Source organism: Diorhabda sublineata, chromosome 1 (genome assembly GCF_026230105.1).
Source record: "Diorhabda sublineata isolate icDioSubl1.1 chromosome 1, icDioSubl1.1, whole genome shotgun sequence".
Lineage (NCBI taxonomy): Eukaryota > Metazoa > Arthropoda > Insecta > Coleoptera > Chrysomelidae > Diorhabda > Diorhabda sublineata.
Window position 1 is genome coordinate 19,043,417 of NC_079474.1, and position 26,315 is coordinate 19,069,731.

Consider the following 26,315-nt stretch of genomic DNA (forward strand, 5'->3'; position numbering starts at 1 on the left):
AATCAGTTTGAATTTACACAGATCATGTTACGTATTCGATCGAATAAATGACATATTACTCTTACTTAAAAATATATTATTTTCCAAAAAATCGGTTTCTTCGTCGCAAAGAGTATAAATAAAATGAAAAAAAATGTTGTTTGTTGCTTTATCTTTTTATTTTGACTTTTTAAGGCTTTTCGGCGCCGTCGTGTACCAAACTACTTTACTCTTATGTACCCTGGATATATTTGCCTTGATTGATACGTTTCATAAAATGTTTCAACACTTTAGTAACGCCCGCCTCTGACGAGAGAATTTAGCTCATAAAATATGAGATAAAAACCTCAAAACTTTAAGTTTAAAATTGTCAATCAGTATTCATAAAAAACCAAACGCGCTTTTCATATTCATCTACCTTCAGAAATGTCAGTATGTCATTTGTCAATGTAATTCGCATTGTGAATGTGAAAAATGGAGACCGATAAGGAGCGTCCAAATATAAGGATAGAAATTCAGAATGAGAAGATGGATGTTGAAGAATCTGAGAATGAAGATGGCGAAATTGTGGATGAAGAACCTGGACAAGTAATTTCTGTAAGATTTTAAGCTAGCTCTATTTAAGGGATTTGTCGTGTTTTGTTAGGTATGTAATATGTAAATACAGATTGTTTTAATTTTTTTATAAATTATAGGTTCCAAAAAATTCAAATAGAATTGTATTTACTACTGGAATAAACATATTTGACCAAGAAGAGCAAAGAAAACTACAAGAGAGGGCTAAAAGATTTGCTTTAAAACCTGATGAAATCCATAGTTTTACAGACACAGATCTAGAAGACCTAAGAGAAAGCCTAGGAATTACAGAAGAGAATGAGAATATAGTCAGATTTGACACCGTTCATTTATTAGGTACAAAAGACATGCTAATAGAAGATATTCTTGAATATTTTGCAAAGTATGCTCCTACTGAGATTGAATTTGTGGATGAACAAAGTTGTAATGTAAAATGGATAGAAAATATATCTGCCGCAAGAGCCATGTTTTATTCTTCCAAAGCTGTTAATGGTATGCCTGTAAGAGAACAATTCCATGTTAAAGATTTTTTGGAGAATGATATGGAAGAAGCACCTGGGCAGAGTATTTTACTTAAAAGTAGAACAGTTGAACTTAAAATTGATGACGTTGTACCAACTACAGAAAAAAAATTCAAAAATGGTGTTGATATTTCAGGTAATTATTAAATTATTTCAGAAGAGTAGTGAAGTGAATGGAAAATCTTTGATTTTACAGGGGAGTAAATAAATTTTGCAAATATATATAAAGTATAATTGAAAAGGGTGTAAGTGAGAGAAAGTAATGCTAAATTGAGAGCATGTAGAATATATTTTCCAAATATTAGGTTCCAATCCCTAAGTATAGCTACATCATTGTTTCAAATAAAATTGTCCCCTGTTCTAGAGGTGTATCCTTTAGAAATGCTGTCTTAATTTTTCTAGAGATTTCATAAAATTTTTACTGCCAATAAATTAAAAGGAAGAAATTTAAAATTATACATTCAAGTAGGACAAGCTGTTTAAATGCAGGTTATTGACAGAAATTAAATTTCTCTCACTTCACTTTTCAACTTGACCGAGTCATGTGTTGTTTAATTGAATGAAGGTAACAACAGCTGGTTCTGTTTAATTATACAGCCAAGTCCATGTTCTCCTGTGTAAAGGATGTGTTTCTAATATTGTCTATAGACATATTTTTGTTTGACACAATTTTGCAGTTACCTAACATGATTGTTCTTCATACACACTGAACAAGCTATAGAAGCAATCTAAAAAGACCCAGCTCAATCCTTATGGAAATTTTTCTGAAACTTGGAAGGATTATAGTTTGGAGCAAGCTGATTAAATGTCTCAATAGGCATGAAACCCCAAAACCTTCCTTGTAGAGTCCAAGAGTACCATAAAAAGGAGGGTTTCAGTTAGTTTTTCCTAAACCTAACCTAACCTAAATTTGGCAGAATGATAGTTTGAAGCAAGCTGATTAAAAGTCTCAGTAGGCATGAAACCCTCAATTTCCCCCCAAAACTATCCCTGTAGAGTCCAAGAGTACCATATGAAGGGGAGCTTTGGCCAGTTTTTCTAAAACTTAGCACAATGATAATTGGAAGCAAGCTGATTAGAAGTCTCAATGGGCCACGTATTTTAACTTTACCACAAGATTTTTGCATTGTCTACAACCAGGTTATAAAAATTTCTGTAAATATTCAAAGTTACTTTCATTGAAAAGTATGGTATTTCTTACTACAATCATTTTAAATATACTCCAGCATCATCAGTGATCCAGAGATGTATCATCTAAAGTTGTAGCCAAAATTTTAAATGATTCATCTGATATTTTGCCATGTTTTCAATAATTAACTCTTCTATTTTTAATTTTTTTTAATGTGCTAGTTATGATCTTTTTTGAATATTATTTATTTTTGTTTTAAATATTTTTTGAAATATTTTAAAATAGATCAACATCTTCCTACTAGTTTTTGTATGAAAATTAATGAACTAAATAGAAAATTTGTAGGTTATCATATAATAAATCTTAAAATTAATTCTCTCTGTCATTTTTCATACTAATTTGCTATTTTGTGTCATTAACATTGCAAACTATTTTCGCATATTTCAATATGTGTCTCTAACTATTTTTGCGTATTTCAATATGTGTCGCAGACTATTAAAAAAAAATTTACCCCTGAGTTAATTTTAAATAATATTTTTTAAAATATAGTGGTCGATCTGGAGACGTATAAATCGCCGTTTTGTATTTTAGAGATAAATGTACCTATACCACCAGGTTATTGGAGAATGGGTGACAAGCATCCAAAAGCCAAATGTCTGTTATTAAGATTTGCTTTTAAGACTGACAAAAAACCATATGGAATAGAAACTTTTGCCAAATATTACAAAAAACTTGGTATGACAAAAGCACAAATAGATAAAAGAAGAGAGCCTGGAGGTATATTTGATAGAAACAAAGATCTACCTAAAGATAAAAATCCTTGGGGTAGTTTAGCTAAAAATTGGGACCAAGATGTTAATCTTAGAGAAACTATACCTAATTCCGGAGAAGTTGTGGAAATTAAAAATTCCAGTTTAGCAACTAGGTTGGGTGTTAAAGAAAAGGTGGCATCAGATAATGAAATAGAAGTAGTTGAAGCAGAAACTACGATAAAAAAACCAAAAGGTAATTTATACTTATTACATTATTTACATGAATCTTTGTTAACTTATTTTTATCAAATTAATTATTATTTTTAAGGCAGATCTATGAGAATGCGAATGTATGCTGATGAAGAAGAGGAACGAATAAAAAATAGAAAAGCAATTCAAAAAATTAAAAAACAAACCGAGAAACTTACCACAGAACCAAAAGATTTGAGAGCAATTTTAAGTATGAATAACTACAGTCAACCTATCGAAATTATTGATTTGGTTCAAGATGATCTCGGTAAAAAACTGAAAAATAGGTTAGTTTTTAGAGATTATTACATTTACTATAGATATTTTTTTATTCCATGGTTGTGTGTTCTTTTGTTAGCATGCATTGCCTATATTGGACCCCAAAATCTGCTATATTCCATATTTCTTGTTCCTCTTCAATTCCCATTCCTTATGTGTGCCATTTTTCATTCTGTGTTCTTCCTTTAATATTTGAACTTGACCATATAACTATTTTATAAAGTAAATATTGTATTGTTAAGAATATTCACTTTTAGATCTCGACAAATGGTTGTTTCCATTGAAAGAGATCCCTGGGAAATCCACCACGAAAGAAAAGAAAATATTAGGTCAGATATCAGATCAGTGTTGAATAAGAGAAGAGAAAGGTCACCGATTGTTGAAAGAAGACCTGTAAGGTAATTAATTTGATCAGGAGCTTTTGTTTTGTTCAGAAAATAACAATTCAAGTTTGAGTTACTTAAAAATTCCATACTCTACAACAATACACATTTATAAAGGGTATTATATACACTGCGACCTAAAGGATCTATTGTGTCCCCTTTTCTTGCTGTGGCACTAGACATGCTCATTGTTTACCACTTAATATTATTTCCAATTCGTTTATAAAGTTTAGGATGTAGAATGACTTCAGCTGCCAGCTGGAACTCAAGGGAATGTAGACAGAGATGTCATCCTCTACATAGCATAATCTGCACATTGCTTATCTGCTAAACCATTTTCAAATGTCCAGTTAGGCGGTAATGCCCTGACAAGTCTCGTTAATATTCGTCGATTGTTCTTCTTAAGTTGATATACTCAAAAGATCTTCCTGGGTTATAGGTTCCCAGGAGTATTTTGCCGGTCTAAATCCCTGTAGATTCTTCCAGTAACAGATTTTTTCCCTATCTACCTCCCTCTAAAACAATAAGAAAGGTTTTGAATTGTGTGGACAGTTGTCTGGACATATAATGGGAATTATTGCAGAATATAAAGTCCATCTAAGAGATGCTATAGAAAATTACACTCTTGTCGATGTAGTTTTGGAGTTTCTTTTTAAATTATTGTAATCATTAATTTTAATAGTTTATTTTGATCCTGTACATGAGTCGTCATTAATATTTATATTCTACACATTACTTCTCACTACATTAAATTGATCTCAACTGGAAGGCGATTAATAGTTTATTTTACATTAGGTATAGAGATAGGAGTCCAATCCGAATGTATGAATCTCCCTTACGAAGAAGATCGCCAGTTAACAGAAGACATAGGTCGCCAGAACGTACAGTTAGATATAATAGATATGCTCGATACCTGGATGAAGGCCATGGTTCGGATGATGATTCTAGAAGAACATCAAAACCCAAAAGTAAAGTAGCAGTCGTTATAAAAAAACAGAAGAAGCCAACGGTTGCTTCGACGATTTGGTCGAGGGTACATGAAAGTGAAAGTGAAGAAAGTTCGAGCGGTAGTGAAGAAACATCTAAATCGGAATCTGAAGAAGAGAGTAGTAGTTCTAGCGAGGAGAGGTATGTATTATCTAGAATTGAAGTAACTAAATAGTGAAGATGTTGATTATGAAAATGTTTCTTTTTTAGTCAATCAGAATCTGAAAGTGAGTCTTCATCTTCAGAAGAAACATCTATGGGAATTCGAAGGCCAGGTTTTGAATACAATGGCATGAAAATGAATCCAAGTCGTTTAAAAATAACCATGTCGAATGATAGGTACAAACGATAATACTAGAAGTATGCATGTGTGTTGTACATATGTAAATTAATCTCATATCTATAGTGTGAATTAAAAAAATGGTGTAATTTAATGAAGTAATTGATAGAACAGTACAAGTTTTTTTTTATTTTATTATAGATTTAAGTATAATTAATCAGGTTTTTATAAAAATAATTTTTATACTATTAAATTTACTTTTACAATCCAATCACATTGTGATTCATTCAAAACAATGATTGTTTTGAAATGGTGTTTATAATTTCAGTGAAATTAGTTGATTTGGAACCATAATTATTCTGATTTTTTTTTCATCAGAAGATTGTAGGAGATTAGAAGATCTAGATCTAATAATAGATGGTAAAACTTTCAAAGGTGTAAAAAGATTTAAATATCCCGGGGAAAATATAAATAACCAAGCACTGCCATTCAAGACAGAATACAAAGTGTTAATAGAGCTTATTTTACGAACCTGAACCTCCTGAAAAATAAACTAATAACAAAAAGAACGAAGTTAAAAATCTATAGGACTTTAATAAGAACAATCATAACTTATGGTAGTAAATGTTGGGTGATGACACAAAAAGACCAAGATTGAGAAAAAAATTATAATAGAGAAATCTTTGAAATACTAAGCAATGAAAACATAGTCAGATTCATTTAAGCCCAAAGGCTAAGATAGTTTGGTCACTTTCAAATAATGAAGGATAAACAGATGCATAAGAAAATCATGATGTCATATACAACATTAGAAGAGGGAGACTCCATATTAGATTAAGTGATAAAGTTTACAAACAATAAATATAAGAGTATGGGGAACGTTGGTGAAGAAGAGACCAGTTTGGAGGCGAATGATCAAGGAGTCAAGGCTCACATCGAACTGTAGTGCTATTTAGTAAGGTGTAAGTAAACCATCCAAAGAGTTTAGTTTTCAATTAACTTCAGAAGTAGGAATTACCTATACAAATCCACAATAAAGCAAAATATCTGTTCACTGTTCAACGTTCACACCATTCCAGTCAATTGGATTGATTAATGGAATGGTAAATTTCAATGCAGCTTTATTCTATTCTAGTAGCATCGCAGTGCTGGATTGGAATAATGTGAACCATGTGTCTCCACCAAAAAAAAAAAATATAAAAAATTCTCTCCCTATGTGTTTGATAATGTTAAGCCATTCAAACTTTTATTGATCTAGGGAAGATTCATTTTCTTCTCAGCTTTTTATAGTTCTCGGATCATTTGTGTTTTTGTCGAATTTTTAATGTAAATTATGCCATTTAGGATTCAATTGCACTTTTAACAATTTTATAATTTGACTAAGAATTGCAAAAAGGGCCATTTAAAAAATAAATGCATTAAGTTACCAACATTTACTTCTAATTTAAAAAAGAAAACAACCTACACATTGTGCCACAAATATTTGATCTATATACAATTCTTAAAATAAATACATTCTGAAGTAAAAAGAAAAAAGTTTAATCACGTTTCCAACGAATTCTGCTGTTCTTGACGAATCGAAATGCATTCTTATTTCTTCAATCTTCCTATGAAATGTGAAAACAGTCAATTTGTTTTGATTACACAAATCCAAAATTCTTCGTTTTGATCGCTAGTAGAAGTTTCTGTCTCAAAACTGTTCTGCTGCTATAAAGTGGGATGTACAATCGCGATATGCAGGTGTTAGCTGTTGGTAAGTGAGCGTCATCTGCCGGGCGGATAGTCACTGAAGGCATTGGCTGGAAACCATCTTCGCTTGCTGGTAGAGCTGGGGAGCCCGTCCAAAAGTACACCTTAAAATGAACAAATATAATTATTCTTATATAAAGAATCGGAAAACTAAATCTCAAAATTAGAGAACTCTAGAAATCATAAGACTTTAAATTTTCCCGTCAAATTTTCATTAATTCTTCTAAAATTCCCTTTCAAATGTTGGTATCTGATGAATATTAGTAATTTTCTATTTGTAAACTATTTTCTCACTATTATCACTTGTTTTTTTAGTATATAACTAATAAATTGGTATTATATTCTGTGTTATATTGTACGAGTTTTCAGCAATCCACTTACATCTCGAATCGTACAACCATATTTTTCAAAATTTTGACTAGTAGTAGATTGTATAGGAACTGGCCTATATCTCATTTTATAGCACAAATTTCAATGAATTGATAAAAAAAGTAGGAAATTATTACCAAGTCTTGCCTTTCGATGTGAGTCATTTTTTCAACTATAGACCATAACCATCTTTTAAATTTGACAAGTCTGTCGCTGCTTTCTCCAGATTCATCATTAAATGACGTATATGAGATCAAAACGGCGACATTTATATCTCCGACTCCGTTCAAAAGTAGTCTCAAGTCTTCAGCTGTCAAACCGTCCAAAGAACCTTCCGGAAGGACGTCAAACACACCGATTTTTATATGCTAAAAAATATATTTATAAAAAATACAAAACAATAGTTTGAATATTATAAACTATTTACCTCTATTGCTTTTTCCTGAACTTTTATCATCCTATAATAAGCATATTTCCTAACGTAATCATATACATTGCTAGATGTTACTTCTAAATCTTTTCCCCCTGGGACCAATTCTACTGTACCTCCTCCTTCTTCGGGGAATAAATCAATTCTATAAAATCAAACACGTATTAAAACAAAACATTGATATACCTCTATAATGTGGGGATGTAAGGATAAAATATAAACTTACGTAAAGTTGAGTTCTAATGCTGAAAATAAGCTTTTGCTATCTTTAGTTTCAGCACCAACTACTAGCTGCCTCAAAGATTCGTAAACTAACGAATCAAAAAATGCCAGGTCGTGGAATTTTATCGGTCGTCCTAAAATTGATTTCAATACAGGCCTAGTAAGGAATATTGGGCACAATTCATTTTGTAACAGGCACAATCCCAACAATCTAAAATACAAATTCAATATTAATCATCAGATTAGTGCACGTGGGAAAATCCATTACCTTCCAACATTTCTAAAAGCGTTAAGTCTTTCGAAAGTAGCTTTTCCTTGTCGAGGTGCATAGAATCCTCTTTTTCCTGGACAATAGAAAAGCGGGGCTACATCTTCTTCATCTTGTAGTGTTTCTTCTAAAATAGTAGAAATGTAGTAACAGTAATGAATAAAAAAATGTTTTAAATATACCTAAAATGGCTTCAGATGATATCTCTGACTGGGAATGTGTATGAGCTAATATCATTTCAACTGCTTCTTCTACTTTACTGCGAAGAGACTCGTCAGATGCTAGTAATAGTAAAAGCTGCGCTGGGGATAACTCTAGAAGCATTCCTGTAAATAAAAGAAATATATAGGGAATTATTTCAAGTTTCAAAAATTAAATATTTCAAATAACGAAATTTGAGTGTTATTATGGATAAATATCGAGAAATAAGACAATCTAACCTTGCAATATTAGATCCATAAAAGAAAAAAGTAAATATTTGCCCGATTTTCATTGTTTTCGCCAAGTAAACAAATTAAGCGGAAATTAATAATTACAATTCAAATAATTAAACATTTTTTCTTCCAACTTCAAAAGTTTCTTAAAACGTAAGGTGCTCATTATATAAATTGATATAATTGTTTTTGTCTCTTCTCATATAAGGCTTCTGATCAGTTTAAACTTAACCAATTGATACATACGGTCTTCACTGCAGTTAATTGATATCAAAGTTGACAAAACCATTTGCTCATTCAACTTTCTTTGCATAAAATGTAATCCAAATCTGTTTGAGCATAATACACTGCAAGCATCAGTTTTTTTATACCATCTACAGTACAATACAAAAATTAAACACGAAATTTTTGCTTATTTGTGTCAAAATTTTAGGTTTAAATATGATACTCGATAATTCTTATCGTTTTTGAAAAGATGTCTGGTTGTACAAATATGTAGAACCACACCTTATAACTACAGAATGAGATAAGATATTGATAAGCCAATTTCACAAAAATTCTCGAAAATATTATTCAAAACAAAACTTTCTAACTCTACTATATAATGTTTATTAGTAAATGTTGAATTTGATCTCCATGTTGTTGACTCTAAAGATTTGCCACAAACATTGATGATCAATTATAAGCCAAAGATATTCAATTAAGTCACTAGAACTTACCAGTAATTCTACTAGCAAAAGTAGGATGCAAATTGTACACTTTGGGATACAACCTTTCACCTAAATGTTGCTGTTGAGTGGTCAAATGTTCGTTTCTGTTTGGCGGAGCAGGTTGATTTGCATTAGAAGGAGATTGTTGGTTATTTGCTGCTGTAGAAATGTCTGGCATTGAAGGAGCGTCAGATTGGTGTACGTTGTCCATTGGAACAAAAGGTCTAGCTTCTGCACTCATCGTACGTCGATGGTGGTCTCTGAAAACGATCATTTTTTTAACAACACAAACTAAGTTATTTTTAAATTCAATTACCTTGATTTACTCCAATTTCTGGGTGGTACAGATCTTCTCAAAACATCTCTATCTCTTCTGAGTCGCTGTAAAACGCTGTATTGATATTTATTATCGACTTGTGCTGATTCTAAATTAGGTAAATTTTCGTTTAATAGAATGGCTTCTGCTATGGCGGTATAAAAACTTCTAGCTACGCCGCTGCCCTCACCTGGTTCATCTTTAAAAGTAACTTTAACACGATTTACGGCTAAGGGGGGTGAGGAAGAACAAGTTCGACGGTTGTAGCTATTAAACTGTGTATTTAATTCTTTAAAAGTCTGAATAAGTAATTGTGTTCTATCTCTTTCGACCTAAATAAAAAAAATTTGTAGACTTTCGGCTAGATATGAAATAAGAGTTACTCACTTTTGACAAAGTCAGGTCTCTTTGTTGATTATTTCGTAACTTTTCCATGTCTCTTCTAAATTTGGCTTCTTTAACTGGGAATCCGCCTAATTCTGATACTATGGAGCCAGGTTCTAATCCCACGTCTTCCATGAACACTCTTCCAAAAAGATCTAGAGAAAGTCTCCATCTACCCAAGAGTAAATCATGAGATACTGTTTGTCCAAAAGTGGGGCGAGGAATTTCATTATTTACTGGTGTTGTTACCACTGTAACGTTTGCGGAAATTTCTTGGTTTTCTAAAGTTTCTGATTGAGATATGTCCAATGGAGACATAACTATATCAGATTCGCCTATTTTTTGACTCTAAAAACAAACAAAATAAAGATTAGAATAGACGGAGGATCGAAAAAAATGTTGGTTATATAAAAAAAATAATGTCGACTCCGTATCTGTCCTCAGTTTAAGACTTCATACAACTGCGGTCATCAGAGAGCCATTATAATATTGGAAGCATAGTGATGTACAAATTATAGTAACATTTATACACGTATGTAACTTCCATATTTCATTCAATAGCGACACGTAATAATTACTCACATTTGAAGATCTAGCTCTGACAATAACACTTTTACTAGGACTTCTAGAAGACGGCACCGTCGAATCTGTAACGTCATCATTTAATGAACTTTGAGCACAACTATCTTGATTACAATCAGCAGATGCTAACATTGGTACAGAGTTAGTTGATTGTGCCTAAAAATATAACATTAATAAAATATTGTCTGATATTTAATACATTCTTACCGATTCATGACTGGTGAATGACATTGTACTGTCCGATTTTCTGGGAGATACTATAATTTGTGGCCTTGAAAGTGTAGGGTTTTCCGTTGAAGTTGAAGGATATACGTCCGATGTTTGCATTTCTTTGCATTTAGATAAATCTTGAGGTTTGTCACTTACAATTTCTTAAAATAAACAGAAACGTTAAATAACATGGATAGACGAATTGAGGGACTATTACAATCAATGCATAATCGATGACTGGACAGATAAGTGCTGGCCAATAGATTTAAGTAGCAAACTTAAAATGACATATTTGGGTTTTCCTTGATGCAAATCCACATCATTAGGTTGAAGATATAAAAAAAATCAACCGTCAATTTTATGTAATTGATAAGACTAATCGGTTAACTATTTTTTTAGTTAGATGGGTCATTTTTTAGAAAGAATCTTTTGGTCTTAGCAAGGATCTGGACCAATAAAGGCTACTTTTCAGACAAATGTATTGAACTTTCTTTAGTGTTTTGTCTAATGAGAGAACAAGACTAAATAGATCCAAAATCAATCATTCTTGCTTATTGAATCAGGATGTTTTTAGCACTCCCGTGGCAGCTTTGAGTACAGTGGTGGTTTTTGAACCAACTGATATGGTGTAATATCCTAACATAATGATATTTCTTTCTTCAGAATTCTATCCTACTGAACTTCATAAAGATCTCTTCAATTCTTAATTTCTTAATCATTTTGTTACTAGAGTAAGATATACTTTGTTAGTATGAACTAGGTTCCCTAATTCTTGATACTCTCATTGTCTGTACCTTCTCTAGATCTGTCTGTCAACAGAAGCTATGTGAGAACTGCGATAATCTAAAATGCTCTAGTTAGAAATGTTCTCATAGCTCTCGCCATATAAACAGACAAGCCTTTCAACATTGTCAGGTGTTTTCCTTGTGCTGTTCTAGCCTCATACTTGATTACTGCTTTCACAATCATGAGTGTTAGTATGGCATAGACTCTAATAATTGTAGAATATCTTTGTACAGCTCATAAAAGAAGATATCCAAAAGACTTTTCTTTACATTCAGTTCGTAGGGTCTCAAAAAAAGAGAAACCCATATAAAAACAATCAAAAATTTTCTTACCTTCATTAGATTTAGTTACTATTGGGCTCGTACTAGTAGTAGCATCTACACTATTGGTACTGTAACCATGCATCTCTTTACATTTGTTGTCTTCGTCTGGTTGATAATTCTGAGGATACACCAATGGGTTTGGTCCCATTACATTCAAATTAACTGATATAGGATGATTAGCTTTAGCTGGTTGATTCATACCAAACTCTGTAGTTCTTGTAGATAAACTTAATTTCGTTGGTAGATTTTCTAAAGGATTTCCTGAATTTGTACCAACAGCAGTTAAAGTAACTGGTTGTTTAGGTATACCAAATAGTTCTTCTCGTCTGGCGTTTGGTTGAAGCAAGTGGGGTTGATCTGCTAAGGGAAGTGCTTCAGCTAATGGGGTATCAAAGGGATCCGGAGGTGGACATCCCAAGCATAGCGTTGATTCTGATCTCTGGATATAAAAATGAAGTTTAATAATTTTTTATAATCACAATATATCAGGATAACTTGCCTGGAAAAATGAATGTTTTCGTCCCTTTCCTGTTCCACTTTGAAGAGATGTGTTAAGTGTATTACTGATATTGGCCAAATTAGAAACGTCTTGGTCATCTAAAGATTCCGTATCCATGGCAACAGCGATATCTTCCTCAGCTTCCTCATTTTCTGTCTCATCCTAAAATAAAATTCGTTATTACAAGTCTTAACGTAATATTTAAAATTTTTCTTACAGGATCATTCCATGTGGGTAAAGGTAAACCTTCTCTTCGGGATTCTGGATCATTGTCTGCATTTCCAGATCTCATGTAATAAATAAGAGCATCAAAAACGTATGCTACGTGTTTTAGAGCGGATACATCAAGAACCGGTAATGAATCTAAGTGCTCGTTGTTATGGGCTCTCATGAGAGAAAGGCAGTACAAAAGGAATTCTCTTCTTGCCGCATGAGCATCTCCAGCTAAAAAAAATATAGAATGTCAGATATAAATAAAAACTGACTTAAGCTAGTTTATGTAAATGTTTTAAACCAAATAATAATACTTACTTTCTCTGTCGGTTCTAGTTCTACCACTTTCTACATTGGTAGTAAAACCAACTAATCTATTACCAGAGGAATTTGTTGCGTTACCAGTTACCGTATGTGCTCTGTGCGCAGATCTAATGTTGTTGGAAGAATTAGAAGTTACTGGAAATTAGAAGAAAAATAGTTTTATAATATGCCTGGGAGATATGTACTCTAAGAAAATCAAAATCCCAATGAAAATTTTCATATGAAAGAAATTGGGGTTTTAAAAAGTAATTTATCCATATAAAAAGTGAGGAGAGTAAGAAAATATAGGAAGAAAAATAATTTGATGAGAGAATAGACAGAAATTAATTTTCAATGGAATATTTTCATTAGGTCATCAAAATTAGTAGATTTTATAAGCGATAGAAGCAGAATTTCCACATATTTATACCTAGAAAAGTTTTTAATGTAAAATGAATAACTTCCAAACTGTTGCATGCTTTTTTATATTAAATAACATTGTGTATCTCCTATACAAATTTGTAAAGAAGATAATAATAATCTAATATAATAATAATAACTAGAAGATATTTAAATTTACTTAGAAATCTCAACAGGATCAAGAACGTGTATCCATGAGAAAATGGAGGTAAAGGACAGCAAATTACCAGGTTTAGAGAAGAAATAATATTCCAACTATTAAAATATAAATGTCACCATAAACCCACCTAGAAAAAAGTTATGGAAAGGAACCAATGGAAATAGATGTTGAGAACATCAAATTACTAGAATTAGTAGAAATAAAATTCCAATTTGTGATATATGAAGAACAAAACAACTTATGAAAGACAGATGGAAACAACGCACAAGAATCATAGATAATAAGTAATGAAGAAGTTCTTGGACTAATACAAGACACTATAGAAATGACATATCAATTTTAGAATAAAATAGATATGAAAACTAAAATATTTCGATTTCATAGAAATATATGTATGTCATTATAAGTAACATTTAAAGTTTGGAAGCAGCTTTAGTCATTTGATTCATAATTAATCTAGAAGATGTTAAATTTAATATCTTCAAGGCATAAATACTATTCATATTATCCAAAGTAGCCAAAACACCTAGAGAAGTTAAAGATGTAGCAGGCATATTACGACGCCCACCTCCTGTGCTATTTGATCCTGTGTTTAACGGATTTCCGGTAGTCGTCAAATCCAAAGAATTTGTTAGAGAAGCTCCAAATTTGAGTTGAGCTTCAGTGGCATCCATAACAGTTAATAACCAATCCCACGTTGGTTTCAGTCTAAATTCTAAGTAAATCTAAAAAGAAAATAAATAAGTTAGAATATGTTAAAAAAATTGTATCTGTTAAATTACTTGTAAATTGTATAAGTCCTCTTGAGTTACATCCATATTGGCAGTTTGAGATGTTAGAATTTGGTTCATATCTGGTATTAATGATAATAAATCTGATATTTGTCTAACTACGATTCCTAAAAAGCAAACGTGAGAATTAATAGCTGAAATAATTTAATAAGGATGTTTGGGAAGCTTACCAAAAGCTCTAGCTAGGCAACTTGCTGTGGTTGCCATAGTGATAGGTTCAGAGCTAGTCGCAACTGTGGTATTGCCTGTGGCAGATCTTCTAAGAGAGCTAGGATCAATAAATACCAAATTGGAACCATTTGGTAAACGTACTCCTTGAGATCTGCCTGCTTCACGTGACCGTATCGCCCATTGCATATTTTGCGGTGCTAAATTAGTGCGTTGTCCATGACCAGCAGCATTACTTTGAAAAAAAATTATATTTGATAATAAAAATACAAAGAACAAAGAAATAAATAAAAAGATTTTTGTTTTCAGTTTGATAAGGAATGTGGAGATTATTAGAGGAAATGAAAAGACAGGATATAAGAAGCACCAATAACATAATTGAAGGAATAAAAATGAAAGGCAAATATAAGAGGAATTTATAATGGATAGAGAAATAAAGTGAGCGGACAGATTAATTATATAAACATATATAAAGGAACTAAGTTCAAAATAAGAAAAACTTCAAGTGAAATTGTAGAAGATGGCAAAGATACTCGAACAAATACGTACAATAGGGAGTAGAACATTAAACTAACAACAAAAAAGGTGAAATGAAATGAGAAGAAGGTGTCTTCAACATGATATTTGTAATTTTTAATAACTAACCTTCGCCTTTCCAATTGTTCTTCAGTTAAACTATAATCCTCTGTGTCTTGTTCGTCTGTTTCTCCAGCTTCACTTTCTTCTTCCTCCTGTTGTGACGATTCACCACTTTCATCTTCTGGGAAAAGTAGCATACCACCTTTTACAAAAGTATATCACATTATATAAAATAAACGAGATCTATATGAAGATTTTTTATTTTTCTTTGTTGCAAATGATAACATAAGATTCAAAAATAAAATCTAACCTGTGTCAGATCCAGCTGTAGCTCCAGTCTGTACAGATCGTTGGGCAGAAGCAGCATCTTGGTTACTGTGATTATCATCACTGTCAGATTCAGTTTCAGCTAAAAGATCTAATTCAGGATCACTCTCCTCACCCTGCATCCTACTTTCCTGTTGATCAGTAGCAACTTCTTGTGATTCATTTTCGTTTAAAGACGCTTGACGTACTGCAATGGGTAATTCACGAACGGCTGGCATATCATCATGTTCTGAAGCATTATCTTCGTCATTATCAATTGCCATACTTTCGCCATCGTTTATATCATTTAATAAATCGTTTCTGCTAGCTACTACCCTTCTAACAGCTTCTGCTAAAAATGGGAAATTATCAGATGATTGTGAGTTGCTTACTGATCTACCAGTGGTTGCTGATGGAGCTAGGGGATCAACCAAGAATAATTCTTCTGAACCCTAAAAATAAATGACCTTTATAACAAATTCATAATATGTTGAAAACAAACTTACATTTAGAATGTCGCTAGGTGACGTCGCTAAAGAAAATGGGGCAGTTGGTCTTGCTACTCCTAAACGTACAGGTGCAATTAGAGAATCTGCAGTCTCACATAATTCTTCTATAGATAATTTTGACAAAGACTGAAATACACGTTTGCATTTACTCAAAGGTAAATTTTGGTTACCAAAACGTTGTCTCTTTGTTGTGTTTGGCGCTATTTCAATACTGAATATAACAAATATTCTCACAACTGACCTAACAAATCTAAAAAATAAGAAGAAACAAATGTAAAATTTATAGTTCTATAATTATAATTTATTACTTACCTCCTAGCAACCAATTGTGCAGTTTCCCTTAATTTGGGGTCGGAATTTTTCATTTCTTTGATTATAGTTTCAAGTAAAACATCCAATACCATCTGACATTTCACAAAGAAACAATGAGTGAATTTGTCTAATAAAGTAGTTCCTGTTTGTCCAGTCACATAAGGTTGATCATCATAATGGTTTTCTTTAGATTCGATTGCACCGGACATTATCATACTTTTTACGGCTTTCCAATCACCTAATAGACATTCTAAGGCTCGACGACTGAATCTAGGGGGTTCCAAGTCATGTTCAGGCATATCCGATTCAACTAGTGATAAGAAATAAAAGGAAAATTTGATAAATTTCTTAAAAACAGATTTGTTACATTTGAACTACTGAGATAGAAATTGAACTGTATTGATGCAAAAGTATCAATCAAGTTTTATCTCTCAGTAGTTCAACCAGCAAATTTGATTTAAGATTTCTGAATTTTTTTACTTACTATCTGAAGATGGAGTCTTGTTACGTGAATTTGAAGATGCTGTTCTCGAACGAGAATTTCTGAATTGTCTTTGTTCTTGGTTCTGTCTTCCTACAGTTTGAACCAAAAATAGGAGGATGCTTTCACCTCTACAAACGTAATAAAAATTGTATAAAAGACACATCAATTATTATATGTTTAAACTCACCTAGAATTGGGTAAGCACACCAAATTAGTTTCATTAACCAATCTAGTCAAAAGGTCGTATCTCACTGTCTGATTTCCCATAATTAGAGCTTTACATTTACATTTTTCCCAACAATCACAATAAGCTGTTGGAGATGTTCTCTTTAATTTACAATCATGCCCTTTGTGACAAACACGTGCACACTCAGTACAACAACACAAAGTGCCTGTCAAACCGCACGTTCTACATTCAAAAATATCTTGGTTAATGTGTTCAGCACCTAGAAAATCAAAATCATATCATTTGTTTCAATTAATGATATGAATTTTACCTGTCCAGGTGAAGCTGCAGGTGTCATTACAGCATAAAACGTGTAAGGGGGATTGGTCAGGATTGGATCCTTTTGGAAAGATCATCTCTTCGCGCTCTTGAGGAGTACCCAGTTTAATTATTTTCTCAAATAATTCCAAAGCGGCGGGATAACTTCTTGATGAAACAGCCAACATAAATGGGGTTTGTCCTTGAGCATCCCTGAAAAAACAATAGTACTAATAAAAAAATTCAATGTTCCAGTTCTTGAAGGATTAATCTAAATAATAACATACTTACTTGGCACATAGCATCTCAATCAAATGTGATTCTAGCACTGAAGAATCATACAACAGCGCATGTAAGATTTGCATAGCGTTTGATCGTCTTTCAGATGGATCAATTACCAAATTGTTAGATGGAGGGTTCTGATTACCGCTTCCACCTTTGTTTGCTGCACTACTTCCTAAACTCATCAAGCTATCTTCATCTCCAGATGCCACATCGAATGATTCGGGCGGCCAATTTGGAGCAGGAATTGGTTCTTCGTGGATAAAATTTGGTTGTTCTAAGAATTTGTTACAGGAATATTTAAAAAATAGCTAATGGTTGCTCATAAAGAAAAAATATGCATTGTAATGAGAAACATCCATAATAAAATTTTTGAAACAGTTTTAGTAATTGCTATCAGTTGATTATTTTAATAAACATCATTTTAACCTATAATATTTTCAAATTTTAATTCTCTGTTTTTTCCAATTTTAATACAACTATTAGTTAACATAAAATTTGCTTGAAATTGGAATTATGTACTGATTTTTTACCTGTTTCTGGGTCCTTGTTAGAAGTTGGAGTACAAGAATTAACCACTGCGTGGAAGATATTACGATTTCCATCACACTTTTCATTTAAAAATGATTTGCCTATCAAATTGTGCGATTCTGGAAAATATAAACATATTTGGAATATTTGCAAATTTATACAACATTAAATAACAAGAGGTGTATTAGAACGTAAAATTTAACGAAAAAGAAATTAGTAAAGTAAAAAGAGAAATAATGCCAGATACTCCAATGATAGAAGACAGCAGGATGGAAAGTAAATGAAGAGCAAAATTAATCAGTATATTGATGAAACAGAACACTGGAGGTATTTCACTCAGACAGAATAATTTTTGAACTTTTGAGCAACATCATGATTATATTTAGTGTAGAATATGATAACAGTAACAATGTTTCACCTTTGACTATGTTTACAAACACAAATCTCTCATTTTTCTCTAAAGAAATTTGTTTACAGTTCAAGTATTAGTTATTCTTATTATCAATTGTACTGAGGGTAGAACTGTCTAGTTAGGGATCCATAAGTCCATTTTTAGAAAGACAAAGCACACAAAAATATAGAAGAATGGAGTGTCTGCAAGAAGCTAGTAATGATATTTCACCTTGGTCACTCCAATCACCAGAATGAAATTCTATCAAGCATATGTGGTTTATAATAGGGAGGAGACTGCCCAATTTGCTCCACCTTCTATAGACTCTGGCATAATAAGCCAAAAAGTTGGTACTTGATCGCCAAACACAATAATATTTTTATGAGTAAATGATAATAAAAGCTCTGCAAATTTTATTCCATTATTTATGTAAATCAATCAAATTACAAAAAAATCGATATTGGTAAATGAATCTGGGAATACTTCATTAATGTATGTTGGCACATACATACTAACATATATATGTTATATATGTTAGTATATATGAATTATTTTGGCATACAATACAAATACTTACTGAAATCACTGTCCAATTGAGCCAAAACCTGTCTCACCCCCTCCAAGTCGCATCTCAAAATTTTCGGCATTAGCAGTTGATGTTCGAGAGCAAAAATAACTATAGCCACTTGGTTTTTCATGTTGGTTCCAGTACCAGATAAAGCCATAGTTCCTGCAGTTAGACATTTAACAGGTGGCAAGTCCAAAAACTGTGGATCTCTAATTGCATCTGCACAATCTTTAGCCAATGGGTAAATAGTATTGTTCCCGTCGCGTAAAATCAAAATAGATTCAGAACTCTGCAGAAAAAACTATATTCCATTAAAAAGAAATTCATTCAGTTTTCACAGTATAATTACCTCGCCTGCACAGGTAAGATTAATGTATGAAGGATACAGTCCCATAAAAGCAGCAGTTTCACTAGGAAATTGTTTGTCCTGTTCAACGCGACCGCTGCTGATGTTATATATGACATAACTTAGATTAGAACCATTCCTTACAATGGCATGTATCCCACGACCGTCAACAGCTACTGTCAATATTTGACCCCCGTTTTCAGGTATTTGAATTCTCCTAGGCGTCCTTTGAAAACAATCGGGAACTCGGGAATTCGATGAAGATTTTATAACCTAAAAAGTATGTAATCAGCTAAATTGTATGTCTGCTAGTTTAAAAACAATTACCTGTAAATCATCTTTTCTCATTAATCTACAGTCCTGTAGTATATCGTCGACATCCTTAGAGTCCTTAGAATGAACAGTGGGAAATCGCACTGCAGCATAAGCGCCGTCTATTTTCAGTACTCTTCCTGTGGGTACGCTTCTCACGTCCTCGACGAATATCACATCACGTAACAGCCATTCTTCTTCATCTTTTTTTTGCTCAGCACCTTGTTCAGAACTGGTAACTAACGTCCTCTTTTGGCGTTCTGTAATATTTTGTATTCATGATTTATAAATGACCCTATGTGTATTCAAAAAATAAGTACTTACTATGACTGTTAACACTTCCTGTATCACTGCAAGTACTAGAAGCTGGAGATGGTGGTGGAGGCATATCTAGCCTATCAGTATTTTCTTTATTTATTGTTGTTTTACTACCTAAATTAGCTAAGAAATAAGATATTATTAATAAACTGAGTTTTAATATTTTCGCAACTTGCATTGGACAAATATAATATAATCCAAAATTTAGAGTAAAACAGGGGTAATAAAATAATTTAGTGAAGCAAATTTTTAAATTCATAAAAACCCATTAAAGTTGTACACCATAAACTAGTAGTAATATTAATGGAAACGCTATAAACGATCCTACTTCAACATTATTGTAAATGTTGAAAAATAGTTTTTAAACAATCATATATTTCCATTTTGTTCAATGACCTTTTGCCATCTTTCTTTCAGCTTCACGATTCGGCACTCATAAAATTTCTGGTTCTTATCAGCAAAAAACTGAACCAGGTGCGATTGAAGGTCATCATCATTTGTGAAAGTTTGATCATTCAAAGAATTCTGCAAACCACGAAATAAATGATAGATGCTGCCAGATCAGAGCTGTATATGTGGCATCACTTCCCAGCCAATCTCCAGTAGTTTCCTACGAGTTGGCAAAGATGTGTGTAGCCTCGCATTATCATAATGGAACACTAATAAACCTAATCGATTTCCGACAATTATGGCCGTTTTTCTTTGATTGCTTCATTCAGTTTCATTAATCGTTACCAGTAAATATCAAAATTGATAGTTTGGTTCCTTGGAAGCAGCTCAAAAACACAATACCTGTGTAATCCTGTCAAACTGACAACATGAACTTTTTTGTTGTTTTTCAGCTTTCGTGGTTTGTGCTGGTTCAATGTGTTTGCTCCATGATTGTTTTCGAATTATATTACTGCACAGGACCCATTTTTCATCTCCAGAGATGATTCTTTTCAAGAAAGGGTCAGTTTCATTTTGTTCAGGGTTGTTATTGCTAATGTTGATTCTTTGTGTTGAATGAATGCAATATATGTATCCTCTTCGCAACCTCTCGAACAGTTATATGACGATCCTCTTAATTTATGACTTTGATTTGGTCATCATCAACTTCAGTACCAGAACGATGCTCATCTTTGAGGGAAAAATCTCCACAAGGGAATTTTTTATACCAATTCTGACATGTGCGCTCTATTAAGTAATTTGCATAATAAACTTCACATATTTCTCTGTAAGCAACAGTAGCTTTTTTTTTCTTTACAGAAATAAAAAAGAAAAATATGCCGAAATTGTTCGTTTTTGCCCCCCATTTAAAATTAACCCACAACTAATAGCTTTAATAAAAATGCCGCACTATTTGCTCCTAAAGTTACACCAATTGACCAGTATCACGAGATAAACGCCAAAGTACAGCACTAACATAAGGTATTCAAAAAAGCGAAAGTACTTTGATGGTGTATTACTTCACAAGAGATTATGAAATAAAAGGAATATTTAAATTAAATCTTACCTAATGAACTCGCAGTAGGAATGTCACTTCTTTTCTCAGTACCATTGGAGACAACGTTCATAATTTTAAAAGAGCAGGTGTCACTTAAAGTCCAAGCTGCATTTTGTAATTGTCCTACTTTCGGTATGCCACTGGCTACTGTAAAACCAATCGCACCAGGTTGATACATTGGGCAATTTTTCATGCATACTTGAGACCCTGTAACTATATCAGATTGGTTGTTGGAAGGTCGTTGTTTCCTACATTTAGCTCTATATTTTTCCCATAGGCGTTTTCTTTGAGTAAAAGGTAATACACCCCTAAAATTGAAGTTGTTGAATATTTTTGTATTAGATTGATTTAAAAAAATACTTACCACCAATACAAACTACCACTTTCTAATCTTGCAACTGTGTACAAAGGACATGTATATAAAGCAGAGATCTTATCAGTTTGAAATTCAGTGTATGCTTGTGCAGCATGTTCAAGTTTACTGGCAGCTGGTGTTAAAAGTTCATCCAACCAAGTTGCCACTTTACCAGATTCCGTAGCTACTGAGCATCGCATAGAACACCCTGATAGTTGTGCTACTTTTTCTCCAACTAGACCCAATGGTATGGTTTTCGGATGGTGGATGTTGGGATTTTCTGGGTGTTTGTATGGTTCGTGTTCATTCCATTTCCATTGGTAAATTTGACCATTGGAGGACAGTGCAATCAGTTCGCTGTAGAGTGTTGCAATTTGGATGAATTTAGGAGCTGGTTCTGGCCAAAATTCTAAATCATCTGAGATCCATAATGGGCACGCATTATCTTTTTTCTTGTGATCTGTATTTTAAATTACATTTAACATGTGTTGTTTAAATAATAATGTTTGTAAATCAAAAGACATATCTTATGATTTAATGAAAAAAAAAGTTTTCTTGTTATGCAGAAGATTTGCTAAGGATGTTTTTTTTTGTAAAATAAATCATATAAAATTATTCTGCTTACCAGAATCCTTATCAAATGTGTTATCTCTCAATGCACACTCCAGCCATCTTCTAGGTCCAAAATATTGCCTGTCTCTCCATCTGGAGAAGGTTTCTCTGTCTCTGTCGGAATTATTTGCTGAATTTGCAGCTGGTGCATCTCTGTCTGGTATACGATTGCGGCTGCTGCTACCACGGCTATTAAGGAAGCTTGTTTGAGCAAAGTCAAACATTTTCAAACAAAAGTTAGTGAAAAAAGCCAAACAAACAAAAAACAAAAGTATGGTTGGACAAAAAAGATTAACAAAAAATGTTACAGATGCAGATAGAAGTAAAGAAACAGTTTAATTTATAACTAACTACATATATAAAAATAAAATAATATTAATAATTCTCCATTAGTTCTTAAAATCGAGATAATTTTAAAGCTTGAAGATGGATCTGATTGAAAAAATTAGAAATAGGATTAATTTACAAGTAGCCTGCATGCAAAAAGTTTCCAATCTAAAGAACTCAAAATATTATGTTCAATCATAATACACAAATTTTATAATAGTTCCTGTGTTAATATTTTGAGCACTAAATTTGAGTATCTTACTTTCTAATTCCGGAATAACCAAACATATCCTCAGAAAACATAGCATCGGCGTCAATAATAACAGAATGATCTGGATGAAAACCACCATCGAGTAAGGATATTAGATCTTCAGGAACATATGAATCTGTCGCATCATCTCCCTCTTCTCCTTCCTCATCATCCCGAGAGAGGAGATTGTTAACAGCGAGATTTACATCTAAATTAGTTCTCTAAATAATAAAGTACAAATTATAGAAATATAAACAGTTTTATTACTTTTAGTTTAGTTTATTCACCTGTAGTTCTCTTATTATCAAGTTTCTACTTTTCCCTTGAAGCACTACTTGTGCTTGTGAAACTAGCTCTTCTGGTACATAAGGAGCTGGTACAGTTACCATTGGGCGACCACTGCTAGATGAACTAGTGCCTATTATAACCGGAGCTCCTCTGCTACCTATTAAAAAGTATTTGGGAGTCAAATTTAAAAACTTTAAAAAAATATTGTTCCCTACTTTTTGAAGCATGAAATTAGAAAGAAATATAAAACACAGTAGACTGAATCACCTGGACTCATGTCTCAACACTACTAAGATTCCAAACAAATTGTTTGAAAATCATGTCATAATGTAACCATTTGACCCTTTTTCTATTGAACTTGTTTGGGATTATATGAAGTTTAAAAATCAAATTTTCTATTAGCAGTTGGGTAAATTAAATATAATTTTCTTACCGCTATTGCTACCACCCCTAATAGCAGTATTAGATCTCATTATTCTGGCTCTAGTTCTAATACCCCTTCCTCCTGTAGGTTTGTTACCTCCACTACCTCCTGTGCCGCCTCCACCATTCGCTCCTGCTCCACCTGAACTGCGTGTCGTCCAAGACCTCGAATTTTTTTTTTCAAATAGTAATTTAAATATTAAATAAAGTCCCTTCTACTTACTTTTTCTCATTTTTACTTAAATCCAATCTGTCAGATAGTACATTATAAGATACTCTACATATTCTGCCATCATCTAATAGTAAAGCTATATAGGAAGGTGCCAAGCAAATACGTTTAATGCCAGTACGTAAATTTGATAATCCTGGATGAATATTTTGTCCTAATCTGTTTATTCTATCTGCTACCTCTTTTAATCTAGAACAGATATGAATGTGACTGTTTATTATAATCAGCATCAGATTTAAGGATGGGGAGGCCTAGGGGGGTAGGTCTGGAGGTGCAGGCTCCAAACACGTAGGGAACCTGCAAAATTTGCATTTTTTTCAAAAATTGTTTGGAAATGTTTTGTTTGAGCTGATTTTGAATTTCTTAACTGGGTTCTGGGACGATTTTAACCCCAGGCTCCCCTACTTCTTAATTTGACCCTGATTATAACTTAGAATTATAATCAAAATAATCCAAAGAAGCAGCCTTAAATATATATAAAAGTTGAAAATCAAACTAAAGGTTATAGGGTTTGGATAATAAAATAATAGCCTTTCAAACTTGAGTCATAATCAACTAACAATTAACAAAACTGAAACCTGTGAAACATAACCTAATCAATTCATCAAGGTGTGTATGTTTCAAAGCTTGACAATATTAAATACATAATATTTTTGACTCGTAATTACAAATATTTTTATCAATTTAACTATGTTTATCGATATCATCATAAGCAGATTTTTCACTACCTAATATTTTTTGCCCATCTCAAATGTCCAATTTTGTATTTTAAATTATATATAGATACGCCTCAATTAGAAACAACATCACATTCAAACTAATTTGCACTGGTATTACTGCAGTTGGATTGCAGCATATTCTGATCAAGTTATATCAAAATTTAATTCTCCCTGTACCATTACAAATAAAAAAAACCAAATGTTCCGAATTCAACTCAATTTTACAATGAAGAAAATTGCCAAAGAGGTCATTTTGATGTTTGGAAAGACAGAAAATAAGGGAGTGGTTCCATGGTGGAATGTCACAATCTACATTATAAAGAAATAGCAAAACCTTCCATGTCGAAAATGGTGGAAAATTCATTGAACCCTATACTTGCTATTTTCTGACCTTTACCTGTCATTAAATTGTTCCTCGCTCCCAGGTAGGGGGTGAACCACGTATTGTAAAGAAGTCATTTTAAACTAAACACTTTTCACTACTACAAATATTAATTATGATGCAGTAACAGTCTCTAAACACATTTTGAAGTTCACATGAAACTATCCGCCATCATGTTTAATGCTTGATTCAACTGAAGTAGCAGTTAGTCAACTGTCAATTCACCAGAGTGAAGCTAGGCAGGATAACTAACCACTGAAAACGAATTACTTGCAGAGCTGTACTGCTGTGTTTGAATCTATATGGCATAGATTGAAATTTTTAAATTACCCAAGTCTGTTTTGGGCTTTTGGGACCTAGTTAATAATTACAATATTGTCAGATATTATTAGATTTAAAAAAATTTATTGAGTCAATCAAGCGTTTTGAGATTTGTTCAATTTTTTAGAAACAATCAATTATCAAAAAAATATGCAGGGTAATGGATTCAAACATCCAAAATAACTAATAACAAATTTCAAATTGCTAAATCCAAAATAGATCTATTGTTAATTATGTTTTGTTCGTACTATTCGTTTTCAAGAATATTCGTTTCCTTTGTTTCACTCTGTATAATAAGGATTCTCAATTTTTGGGGGTAGCAGATGAAAATAAAAGTAAAACTGTGATAAAAATTTTCTATATGTGACTGCTTAGTTGTCTCCTTAAATTTCGGAACTTTGCTCAAATTGTACCGAAGATTTGATGCTTCCATAATATTTTTCTCTAAACTAAGACATTTGGTGGGTCATAACCCCCCTCCTTGAAATCGGGCCTGTGTATAATTACCATCATTGTGGATTAACTAAACATTTTTATACAAAATCTTAATATAAGAAGGTTATTTAAATCAATAGAATACATTTAACATGGTGCTACTAAAAATTTATTCTAGAATATGTTAAACTTTCTTTTTCTATTACTCTTGATTCACTCTATTTTTTATTTATTACGTAAGTCCTATTCTGCATAATAGCTTGTTCATTTCACCTGTTCAGATGGTAGGTTCATGCAAAAATATTGTACGGTCACAAAGCGTTTCAATTGATTTCCCCACCACATATTTTATCTTTTTCTACCTTTGGATATACAAATATATTTCTGTCTGACATAAAATCTATTCAGCTGTTTTCATTCTTATTGCACTAGTGCCAACTATACTGAACAAACAGTCCATTACTTGATGCCGTATAAGAATGATAGTAAAAGTTGGGTGTGTGTATATTAAACAATAAACAAAACTTATGTGTTTTTGGAATATTATAGAGAATCCATAATATGAATGTGAGTAAATAACGCGTTATTTAATAG

General features: G+C 32.5%; 3 protein-coding genes and 1 non-coding gene across 8 annotated transcripts in view; 2 read left to right on the top strand and 2 right to left on the bottom strand.

The window, feature by feature from the left end:
* The first annotated feature begins 163 nt into the window (after positions 1-163).
* LOC130452559 (nuclear cap-binding protein subunit 3-like) lies at positions 164-5,406 on the top strand. The gene is made up of 7 exons (XM_056791916.1): positions 164-576; positions 675-1,212; positions 2,797-3,210; positions 3,286-3,493; positions 3,743-3,883; positions 4,664-4,996; positions 5,066-5,406. The coding sequence occupies exons 1-7, from the start codon at positions 454-456 to the stop codon at positions 5,205-5,207; spliced, it is 1,899 nt and encodes a 632-aa protein (XP_056647894.1). The 5' UTR covers positions 164-453; the 3' UTR covers positions 5,208-5,406.
* A 1,026-nt stretch (positions 5,407-6,432) lies between these two features.
* Positions 6,433-25,169, bottom strand: LOC130452557 (E3 ubiquitin-protein ligase hyd). 4 transcript variants are annotated; one of them, XM_056791915.1, is made up of 39 exons: positions 24,981-25,169; positions 23,859-24,053; positions 23,646-23,800; positions 23,212-23,369; positions 22,937-23,145; positions 22,361-22,536; positions 21,745-22,195; positions 21,390-21,688; positions 19,901-20,017; positions 19,592-19,836; positions 19,268-19,537; positions 18,928-19,207; positions 17,962-18,078; positions 17,438-17,705; positions 17,160-17,359; positions 16,850-17,108; positions 16,663-16,790; positions 16,179-16,488; positions 15,864-16,116; positions 15,362-15,809; positions 15,118-15,253; positions 14,475-14,707; positions 14,296-14,411; positions 14,082-14,238; positions 12,949-13,089; positions 12,635-12,861; positions 12,418-12,579; positions 11,928-12,357; positions 10,807-10,970; positions 10,600-10,755; positions 10,021-10,365; positions 9,634-9,965; positions 9,327-9,577; positions 8,356-8,499; positions 8,174-8,300; positions 7,910-8,116; positions 7,681-7,828; positions 7,391-7,621; positions 6,433-6,988 (listed from the first exon to the last, which is right to left on the bottom strand). In XM_056791915.1, the coding sequence occupies exons 1-39, from the start codon at positions 25,040-25,042 to the stop codon at positions 6,776-6,778; spliced, it is 8,520 nt and encodes a 2,839-aa protein (XP_056647893.1). In that variant the 5' UTR covers positions 25,043-25,169; the 3' UTR covers positions 6,433-6,775. The 4 variants fall into 4 exon arrangements, with proteins under 4 accessions (XP_056647893.1, XP_056647891.1, XP_056647892.1 ...); XM_056791913.1 differs by having other exon boundaries at positions 14,040-14,238; XM_056791914.1 differs by having other exon boundaries at positions 22,361-22,548.
* LOC130452567 (small Cajal body-specific RNA 8) lies at positions 10,435-10,563 on the bottom strand. The gene has a single exon (XR_008910981.1). It is a non-coding gene; the product is annotated as a small Cajal body-specific RNA 8 (non-coding RNA).
* A 982-nt stretch (positions 25,170-26,151) lies between the features above and the next one.
* The window catches only part of LOC130443311 (uncharacterized), a 55,174-nt gene continuing 55,010 nt past the window's right edge, over positions 26,152-26,315 (top strand). Inside the window, exon 1 of one of the 2 annotated variants that reach the window (XM_056779071.1) lies at positions 26,152-26,288. The gene's annotated coding sequence lies outside the window, so the exon portion shown is untranslated. The remainder of the gene's footprint in view (positions 26,289-26,315) is intronic. The other variant, XM_056780642.1, reaches the window with a different exon arrangement.

Excerpts from the sequence above, each read along its gene's own strand:
- LOC130452559 (XM_056791916.1), top strand. The coding sequence starts at position 454 with ATGGAGACCGATAAGGAGCGTCCAAATATAAGGATAGAAATTCAGAAT. Across the intron at positions 3,494-3,742 it reads GGTAAAAAACTGAAAAATAG|ATCTCGACAAATGGTTGTTT; the intron begins GTTAGTTTTTAG and ends ATTCACTTTTAG. Across the intron at positions 4,997-5,065 it reads AGTAGTTCTAGCGAGGAGAG|TCAATCAGAATCTGAAAGTG; the intron begins GTATGTATTATC and ends TTTCTTTTTTAG.
- LOC130452557 (XM_056791912.1), bottom strand. The coding sequence starts at position 25,042 with ATGACTTCTTTACAATACGTGGTTCACCCCCTACCTGGGAGCGAGGAA. Across the intron at positions 20,018-21,389 it reads TCCTACTGCGAGTTCATTAG|CTAATTTAGGTAGTAAAACA; the intron begins GTAAGATTTAAT and ends CTTATTTCTTAG. Across the intron at positions 14,708-15,117 it reads GAACAATTGGAAAGGCGAAG|TAATGCTGCTGGTCATGGAC; the intron begins GTTAGTTATTAA and ends TTTTTTTCAAAG.